At 33.1% G+C, this 10579-nt stretch overlaps 1 protein-coding gene across 2 annotated transcripts in view; it reads right to left on the bottom strand.

The window, feature by feature from the left end:
* Bap55 (Brahma associated protein 55kD) overlaps positions 1-8446 on the bottom strand; it is a 44740-nt gene extending 36294 nt beyond the window's left edge. For both annotated transcript variants that reach the window (XM_090371500.1, XM_090371501.1), the window contains exons 1-4: positions 8252-8446; positions 4007-4083; positions 3641-3821; positions 1942-2042 (exon numbers count right to left, since the gene is read on the bottom strand). In XM_090371500.1, the coding sequence (XP_090227626.1) occupies positions 1942-2042; positions 3641-3821; positions 4007-4083; positions 8252-8276 (384 nt within the window). In that variant the 5' untranslated portion in view covers positions 8277-8446. The remainder of the gene's footprint in view (positions 1-1941; positions 2043-3640; positions 3822-4006; positions 4084-8251) is intronic.
* Between the last annotated feature and the right edge of the window lie 2133 nt (positions 8447-10579).

The raw sequence follows: 10579 nt of genomic DNA on the forward strand, positions 1-10579 counted from the left end.
AGACAATCACTGATACTCATCATAAACATTGTCACACCCGCTCTATTGTTCAGATATAGCTCCTTCACATTACTATCTGTTTTCCGCACTGAAAAACATTTGGGACAAACGCGGAAAGGGGTGATTTTTGCAGTGGGTAAGATGTCTAGAAAAGACAAAGAATGGTTGCATCAAATATGCAGCCCTCAGAGGTGACAATGTTGAATAAAAGTTGATTCATTTCCATAATGAATTATTATTTCTGCGGCATTCTAGAAAATTTTCAAATCCTTCTTAAATTATATAATATTTGATATCACAATAACAAAAAGCTTAATAATTCAAAGCAATATCAATTGTATAATAAAACTGATGACATTTTAAAAAGAAAACATTCTATGCTCAAATTGATTTCCTGTATTATTACATTTACTGATAAACAGTGCAAAAAAACTTCTCTTCACAAAGACTAAAGTCTAATAATATAGTATATATAAAATAACAATTTTTTAATGAACTGTCACATAAACTGTACATAGAGATTAAAGTGAGTTTGTTCTTAATTTAGAACTTTTAAGTAAACTGAGTAGCCAGCCAGTTTCTCATATTCTAGCACAATCGAATTGATTTTAATCAGTTTATGCACAGCAAACTGAGCACTGATTGTCCACAAAATGGAGGGAGCAGGTGGAAGTAAAAGATAACACAAAAAATTCAAATAATTAAAAGGGACAAATAAAAAAAACTTGCATAATATGTAAATATTTCTATATAATATTGGTGTAAATACACCATAGTTTACCCATAAATTTAACTACATACGTAGTGTAACGGCATCGTTTAGATTTTATCTCATATTGTGGCTACCTTCACAACGAGATACCAGGTATTGCACTACTTCAAATAAATAACGCTTTTCTAGTAGAGGAGACTACTGTCATTTATTCTCAGTGGGCACCACCACCACCCAGACCCGTTTCGGAGCTTGTTGGCTCACTCATCAGTGGGCGGGCAGGTACTCTGATAATGCAGACATGCCATCACAGTTGCGAAGTTAATTCCACAACATGAGAGATGCCAAATGGTGAAGATAATCATAATATGTTGAATACTAAATGCACAAGGCATAATATGTTATGGGTAGAAATTAACTATATAATATCGGTGTAAATACAACATAGTTTACCCACATACATAGTGTAATGGCATCATTCAGATTTTATCTCATATTGTGGCTACCTTCACGAGATACCAGGTATTGTACTACGTCAAATAAGTAATGCTTCTCTAGTAGAGGAAACTAGTGTTATTTATTCTCGGTGGGCACCACCACCCAGACGAGTTTCGGAGCTTGTTGGCTCACTCATCAGTGGGTGGGCAGATACCCTGATAATGCAGACATGTCATCACGGTTGCGAGGTTCCGTTCCACTACGTATGTAGTTAAACTTATGGGTAAACTATGGTGTATTTACATCGATATTATAGAGTTAATTTCTACCTATAACATATTATGCCTTGTGCATTTAGTCTTCAACATATTATCGTTATCTTCACCATTTGGCATCTCTCATATTGTGGAATTAACTTCGCAACTGTGATGGCATGTCTGCATTATCAGGATACCTGCCCGCCCACTGATGAGTGAGCCAACAAGCTCCGAAATGCATCTGAGTGGTGGTGCCTACTGAGAATAAATAACAGCAGTCTCCTCTACTATAGAAGCATTATTTATTTGAAGTAGTACAATACCTGGTATCTCGTTGTAAAGGCAGCCACAATATGAGATAAAATCTAAACGATGCCGTTACACTACCTATGTAGTTAAACTTATGGGTAACCTATGGTGTATTTACACCGATATTATGCTTTTCTAGTAGAGAGTAGTAAACATCTCTAGTTTCTACCCATAACATATTATGCCTTGTAAATATTTCTAAAAAAGATTCATTACTTTACTTACAGAAGCCTCAGACATAAGTACAGGATGTAGTTGAGTCTCTGACTTGATATGTTTACTATATATATAGTCAAGTACTTTTTCAAATAGGTCCCAATCTTCAACTGGAAAGATAAACAAAAATACAATCTGCATAATCACTGAAAACATTTATAATTTTTTTTTGCTTACATGATTTTTGTTTTTTGTTTAGGGGTTTTATGGCACATCAGCATTTGAGGCTATATTGCACCAAATAAAGCTTATATGAGCATACAGTATAATGATCATTATATCTCATAATTTCCTAGCATTAAATTTAAAGCTAGACTAACTTCTAAGTTCAACCATTCAAATTTCATTATTTAATAAATATTGAATTAAATACATCCAACTGTTTTTTGTGGTTTGATACGCACTCCTGTGTGACAATCACACACTGCCTTCGCTTCAGAAGAGCCTGTCAATTTTAGTATCATGCATGCCACCTTTGGCTTTGAATGTGGTAGACTGCCTATAAGGCAAACTTGTCACTAGTTTTTGGCAAGTTTCAATGTAAACATTTTGCATTCTTCAACCAGGAAATCCTTAGCACAGCTTGTATTAAAGATTTCCTGGTTGTAAAGTCTGCCTCCACAGTCAATTTTGCCCAATGTACCTTCAATTCATCAAGAAAATGCTTATTCTTGGAAATTTTTGGTGCATCTAACTATTCAGGCTGTAGTGTGTCACTTTTTGGTACTTCAGTTAACACCATTTGTCACGTATTATCCTGTTCAAGCGTGTGTTCACCAGTTGATTTGTATGTTGTGCAGGTTAAAAACCTGGAATAGTTCACAGGAAAAGCCCCACTTAAAAAGACCTCCAAGAATTTCTCCAGTTTTTGGAGATTTGAACTATCAAATCTCATTCTCCAAACCATGTGATAATCTTACTGTGTTGATATACTTTTGTTAATATAGTGTATGTGGGCTTGATTAAAATTGAGCTTGAGTTCATAATTTGCTACTTTTCCTACGTAACTGTGCAAGTTTTAGTGTAACCTTGCTGCTTGGCTTTGCAAAAATGGCTTCAATATAAGATAATGTTCCAAATTAAGCAGGTGTTCTTTTTGGGGAAAAATCCAAGTTATATTATGATAGTGGTGAAATAACCACTATCACATATTTCACTATCACAATGAAACTGTCATATGCTATCTGTCTAAAAATAGTCCACTTGATATCTAGAGAAATCGTGTGTATTTTGCTATACTAACTTTATACACATTGTTGAAAATGATTTGTGTAATAAATGGATAACTCTACACAAAAACAATATACATGCATGTAAATCACTGAAAAATACTAAAATATAATGGTAAAGAATGGTAAAATGATAAAAAATAATTTAATATTTTAAGAAGACACAATTTAGTGTAAATATATTATTTTAAGTGAAAGATAAATTATATATTAGCTCAAGGAATGACAAACCTTGGTAACAATTGGTCTATAGATTATAAATGCTATTTATTAATATCATATACATTCAAAGCTTTAATAACAAAACCTGACAATCTAACAATGTAAAGCTATCTTTTCAATTAGAAAAATCATTTTTAAGAGATAAACATTTTTGTGTCCATTTTTGTGACAAGAAAATACTCAAATATATGACAGCAAAAATTAATTTTTTTAAAACTTTTATAGCCAATATACAATGGTTAATAATCATAACTTACTCATCCCATCCTTTAAAAATGTTGTCATTTCCATTCCTTTTCTTGCTACATGAATACTAGTGGTATCTATAAAATACTTCTTTTGTACAGAGTTTTCCGTTGGTTGGCTATTAACATTATCCACTTCCATTGCTTCTGCAATTTGTTCTTCCATGACTCCAATCATGCTAGGTATGTCAGCCTATGAGATATAAAAATAAGAAATAAACAACCTTTTTTACTTTTATAAAATTATCGGACAAACAAAAAAAATTATGACAAAGCCTAAATATAATGGGAAGTCTTTTTTTTATTAAAAAAGTAAATCTTTAGAATTTAAAAATGAAGACACATGAATGCCATATGCTGAATATATTATTACTGTACCTTGGGAGAATCTTCTCCAGCATATCCAGCACGTATCGAATAATGACCGATATCAAATACCAATGCCCCAACTTCATCTAAAATGAAAAGAAATTCCACTTATAAATGTAAGTTTTATATATTTATGTAGCATATATACAAGATAGGCACGGAATTTTAAGTTAACAGATCATATGGTCAGCCCAGTTAATGCCACTAAAACGCAGTTAGATATTACGCTTTCCAAATAAATACAAACAAAAATTTGTGATTTATTCTATTATATTATACTCAAAAATTAATGATTCATTTTTTCTCTGAGAAAAAAAAGCAGAGTACAAGAAAGAATGGCTCATCCCATCTTTGCAATAGCTGTGTTTGCGATACAACTTTGATATATTTTTAAATAGTTTGGGGCAAATGTTTTGCTATGATTCATACTTTGAAAAAACAAGATCCATTTACTTCAGACCACTGCCAAAAAGAAGTGTGTGTGTGTTCCCTGTACAACACCTTCTAAGGGACATGACACTGATGTCTCATGCTCTTAGTTATCAATTAAACTAAGGCCATGAACTTTAATATAACTGGATCAGTAAATTGAATGTATATAAGCTGGTTTGCATGTAAATGGAAGGAAACACCTTTGCCAGCAACAAGACAACTACAACCCTGAGTAGAAATGGAAAATCATTTATAGAGAATTAGGGAAGTGAACCTCAAGACCTTTTCCAATTGGGTGATAAATAGTGAAGACACTACACCATTATAAAGGATGCACTTGCTAAGGAGCTCAACACTCCATGTCCAATCCCTCATTTAAAAAAAAGAAGAAAAAATAAAAGTACACTCTATGCACTTCAAAAATGTGGCCTTCACTTTTCACTGGTGAATAAAATTGACAAATATCTCTCACTCTTCGGATATTAAAAAATCAGTTAAAAATTGGAGAAAAAAGTTAGGTCCTACATTCAGTGTAGCTAAGTATTCATGTAGCTTATTCACACACATATACATATAAAGACTATTTATAGGGAATGCTTTTGTTAGGGAAAAAAAATTAGCGATACATAATTTTCTACAAAAATTTGAAATTTAAACTAGGGTAAGCAGTTACTTCTAGCCATGAGAACATAATACCAATCTTCCAATTATACTGTGTGAGTTAATCACTGCAAGCATGTGAAGTTGTTTTAATATCATAATTATATCCAAAACACCTTTATTATACACAACAACATGCAAGATGATTCTAGCCTCAAAACAATTTCTGAACTGATAAAACTTTTTTTAGTTCCCTGAAACCCATAACTCTCATTACTCCTGATGCCTTAAATACGCACACAATGGCTGGTAATGATTAACATCAATGCATTTGAAATGAAGCTTTATTCCTGGGAGTAGCATTTAAGAAATTATAATACAATTAATTATGCTAATCTATTCTAATATACAAAATAAAAAGAATATTTAGCAACGTTTAGAATGTTTAGCAACTTTGCCTTTAGCCAGCGGGTAGTTGGTGGTGGAACAGACTTCCATCCCTTATTGTGGAAGTTGATAGCCTAAATAAATTTAAGGCTCAGCTGGACAGGTATTTCGAATGAACAGAAGGGTGAAATGGAAGGTTTTTTTTTTTTTTTTTTGGCTGATGCTGCATAAGCTGCTTTCTTGCATCCATATGCCTCTACTAATGCTAATGCTAACGTAAAAAAAAAAAACCTACTATATGTGCATGACATGCTATGGCTAAGTCATATGGTGAGATGGGGTGAATGGTGGGCCATTCACGGCATGGGAAACTTATGTTAATGAGTCTATCATCCATAAAAATGTAGTCAGAAGTTATGATATGTAGATGAGCTTCATCTTGCATGAAAATGATCTTCTCTAAGCAGGAACAGCTATAATTTGAAGCATGACTCACCAGTCACAGAGGGTGTCATGAAGCCTATTGGTAAATTTTCTTCACAAAAATATAGACCAATAGCAAAACTTATGAAGCTTCACTACACAATGACCTTGGGATAGTGCAGAGGTAAATTCACAAGTAAACAAACGATTTTTAGGTTGGTTGATTACTTTTGTAAGTTTCGGTACAACTACTACTACTTTGCACTGAAATCCAGTTAACGGTACACCCTTCTAAATGGCTGTGAGCAGCAAGGGAAAGCAGTGATTGACAAGTTGTGACTCCGCCACTCACTGCATCCCCCTCTTTGTTTCAAGCGGATGCCACTGGAGTGCTAAATGTGAAATTCGTTGCATATGGTTTCATTTACATGCTGGTTTCTCATGTGAGTTGGTCATTTGTTGCTGCTTGCTACAGTTAATGTTCAGTTGCTGCTTACCACATGGTTGCTCATTTAGTCCTGAGTTTCTGTGTCATTATCCTGTTCCATCCTGCAAGTAAATTGTTTAGTTACTTGTTGTTTAATTGTATTAGTTAAGTATTATGTCAGTTACGTTGTTTAAAAAAGAAAAATTCTATTGCCATTTTGTGCTTATGCAAAGAGGAATTTTATTATTCACTGCACGTGCTAATTGACTTTCATTTGTGTTTAGCGAAAAAAGGTTAGGTTTTTACACAAATTCGGGAGAAATTCAAGCAAAAACCAGTCGTTGGGCAAAAAAAAAATTATAACAGGAGTCATGTTTTTAATTGACTTTCATTTGTGTTTAGTGAAAAATGGTTAGGTTTTTATGTGACTTCGAGAGGTATTCAGCAAAAACCGGTCGTTTGCTGCATGTGATATTACTTTTTGTTTCTTGTTTTGAAATAAAATTACTGTTTTTGTGTTAATTTTTCTTAATTTTAACTCTGACATGTTGCATGACATTTTGTATTCCCAGAATAAATTGCATTTCTGTTGCTGTTCCAAAACAAATTGCCGGTTTGCCGTTAAATTTGTTGTTTTTCAGCTCCGACACACTGTTATGTCACGTGACATCCGTCGAGAAGAAGAGGGGGAACGCAGTGAGTGGGCAGAGTAACAAACCATACATCACTACTTTCCCCCTCTTCTTCTCGACGCCATTTTGTAAGGGGTACAGTTCTCTGGAGTATTACCTTACTTTGCTCATAGCCCATCAGTTCAGGTCTTTATCATGTATTATAAAGACATATGTCCAATCTGTGAAGATACGCATATATACAAGTGTGTTTACAGGCTGCTTAACATCTTGTGGACTGAAAACCCCAGAATTACTCAAGAAAGACCTTGATTGAAGAGGCCTTTAAGAATTTCCCCATCCTTGATCAGGATTGAATACAGACTTCTCCAAATAAATGACTACTGGTGAATATACTATACTGGCATGGAGGATGGATTTTTGGTCTATATGCACAGCTGTAACATAAGTTTATGTGCTCATTTTAAGTGTCTCAATAAACTAAATTTTATATATAATTTCCTTTAACAATAGTGTTTTCCTGTCAAATATATTTAAATTATTTCTTTTAATAGTTTTAACATTAGTTTGGCTTTTTTAATAAAACTGGTTGTTCCAAAAAAGTTACATGGGCAGGTGAACTGTCATAATTTGTACATCAACAAAAAGAGATCTAATCTTTTTTATAATTAATGTGCAGAATTCAGTCTTGGGCGAACAGGCAAGCCAGGGTTCCCAAAAATGAAAACGATGATTTTTTTTTTTTTTTTTTTAAAGTAATAACAGATCAATAAAAATAAATATTGTGTGCGCGCGCATATGACAAATTGTGAGACAAAATCATTATTTTTCACGACTTCCTGGTTAAAATTTATTAAAAAAATTATCTGTTGCTAATGGGGAGCTAAAAGTTCACAGGGTATCATACTTATTATCGACATCAACTGAATCGCAGTGGTTACGGCGAAACGATTTAACCAGCACGTGTTTACTGTTTATCTAAGAATGTAATAAGTAATGCCTGTGCAATATTGCCATTGCATATTTCACTGGATATACTTACTGTATTAGCAGTAAATCACAAAAAAAAAAATGAAAAGAAAGTATTATGCCTAAAGTGCATAAACCAAATCACAATGTTATCTAACACAAATTAGAAAAATGGTTTAAATAAATATACACTGCCTAGCAACATCAGCGATTAAGCATTGATCCTGACTGTTTCAAATGGATCTAAAATGTATATATTTATAGTTACCACAATACGTGACACTTATGATTACAAACAAAAATTTATTTCCTAATGCTATCATTGAACGAATTATGTTTAATCATTCAATCTGAAATCTAAAAATTGCTTAAAACTTCACTAACCTCCGCCATAAACTCCACCACTCATTGTTACACGCAAAATATATAACAACACGCAATATTTGTCCAAATAATCAAGCAATGATTCCTTAAAGATTTAAAAGCACACACAACTTTGAGTATAAAACAACATAATATGGATTATTTTCATAACGATGACAGCATCACACAACACAGCGTGCGTTTACAAACGAAGGAAACGCCATCTTACTGATAAGCACACAATGCTTATTGAAACAAAAAATAAAACATATTCTTCCGGGTATAATGATTTCACCTCTCAACATCAGTTTGTAAACGTCTACTCCAAATTCACAACTTTTTTTCCTTCCAAATAAAAACAAGTTACTTATTCTCAGGCGAGAGGACTAGTTTCACTTTTGTGCAAGCAAACATTACACAGCGTAAATTCATCTGTATGGGAAATTGCTTTGTTAAAGGAGACCAAATATAGGACAAAAAAAAAAAAAAAAAAAAAAATTGCAGCCTGTATAAGTGTTCAATTAATAACGTGTGACTTCGTTCCACGAGAAGGATGTGGCTAGAAGAATCACAGATTACTTGGGCCGCAATTGTTCAAGGGGCCCAGCCCAGACCATATTTAAATTTTAAAGAATTAAATTTATTTTTAATAATCGGCAAACTTTAAAATAATAAATTTTTATCTTATTGATTTATTATGTTACAATTGACTTATTGCTTTTTAATCCTTACATCTCATGTGGAAACAAACACACGCAAACATATGGGAGACTCATCATGCACTTTGCAACAGGGCCGGTGTTAGACTTACAAAGACTTCATATCATGCCCTTTGCACTGGGTGACGCGTTAGCTCTGGACGCCATTGCATGTAATCCTCCTTCAACATGAATCACTTCATGAATTGTCATCGGTTAAATTAAACTAGACCTTAAATAGTTTATATCAATATTAGGCCATTCTAAAACAATTTGAGCCTGCAATTCATTAAGGTTTCGTGGATGGTATTGTTATACTTTCACTTTCCGTTAAAGATAATTGAATTGGTGAGCCAAGTTCAAACTTTGGATGGTTAGTTTAAATGCTCTAGCATTCCCTCGTATTCCGCTTGCCAGTCTAAAACAGTAGAGATTCTGTGAACCAAACAGTTGTCATCCTGGAAGATGGGAGATCGAAATTACGAGTGTCTCTCAAATGTTCAGCACAAAGCATCACCTGATCATCTAGAATATTTGTATAGCCAGTCTATACAGCTTGATTCATCATGCTTGGTATTTCAAGTAGAAGACACATTTTATAATACTAAAAACATCTCCAAAGCACCACTGACCCACCACTAGCTTGTACACACCTTGCACAATCTGGATGAAATGATCCATTGTTTCCCTGAACTCGATGCCTGGCATCGTTAGAGTACAGAGAAAATTTGGATTCTTCAGACCGGGCTGATGATTTTTGGAAATCACACATTTCCACTTAATAACACCCCGGTTTTATTCCTTTTATCCCACATTAGAGATTTTTTTTATGCACAGCTGACTTTTTTGGGGACACTCTTCCAGACATCCATGTTATGCAATTCTCTACCGAGTGTTCTCTCAGGTGAATTGTTTGCTCAGGTTCTTCTCTTTTCTAAATTATTTTTAGTTTACTACACAAGGTCATTTTTCATAAACACTCATACGATAATTAATGTTCTTTCAGAAACACCAGAAAATTCAGCTACTTGTTTAAGAAATTTTCTTCAGACCTACCAATATCTATCACTCACTAACATTTTTTCTATGCTCCATCTTTCCTCGTAGAAACCTATGCTTTTTCTGTCACAGCTGTTATGCCTGCAAAGAAAAAAAGGAATTAACCGTGTACTCTAATTTCAATGCTGCAAGCAAACAAGGGTAGCAGATACACATGTTCAATTTGTTATATACTTTAAATATAAAGTTACTAATTTTTTGCTCAGTAACTGTATGTCTTCCGTAATCCATATAATTTCTCTTCAAACTTTCTACCACAAGATCAATTCTATTGCCCTAAAATTAATATCAGGAGAGCTACATATCTTGAAAAACGTCTAGCAAACAAAAAATTGACCTCAGAACACACGCAATTTAGAGACAATATACACGGAGCAATATGCGCTGTTGCTCCAAAAAAAAAAATAAATAAATAAAAAAAAAAAATATATATATATATATATATATATATATATATATATTTTTTTTTTTTTTTTTTTTGGAAAAAAATATATTTTTCTCCAAAAATTATTTATAACTTTTTTTTTTTTGGAGAAAAAAAAAAAATATATATATATATATATATTTTTTTTTTAAAATTATTTTCAGGGAA

This window comes from Mastigoproctus giganteus, chromosome 4 (genome assembly GCF_048544385.1).
Source record: "Mastigoproctus giganteus isolate SK-2022 chromosome 4, ASM4854438v1, whole genome shotgun sequence".
In the NCBI taxonomy this organism is placed as follows: domain Eukaryota; kingdom Metazoa; phylum Arthropoda; class Arachnida; order Uropygi; family Thelyphonidae; genus Mastigoproctus; species Mastigoproctus giganteus.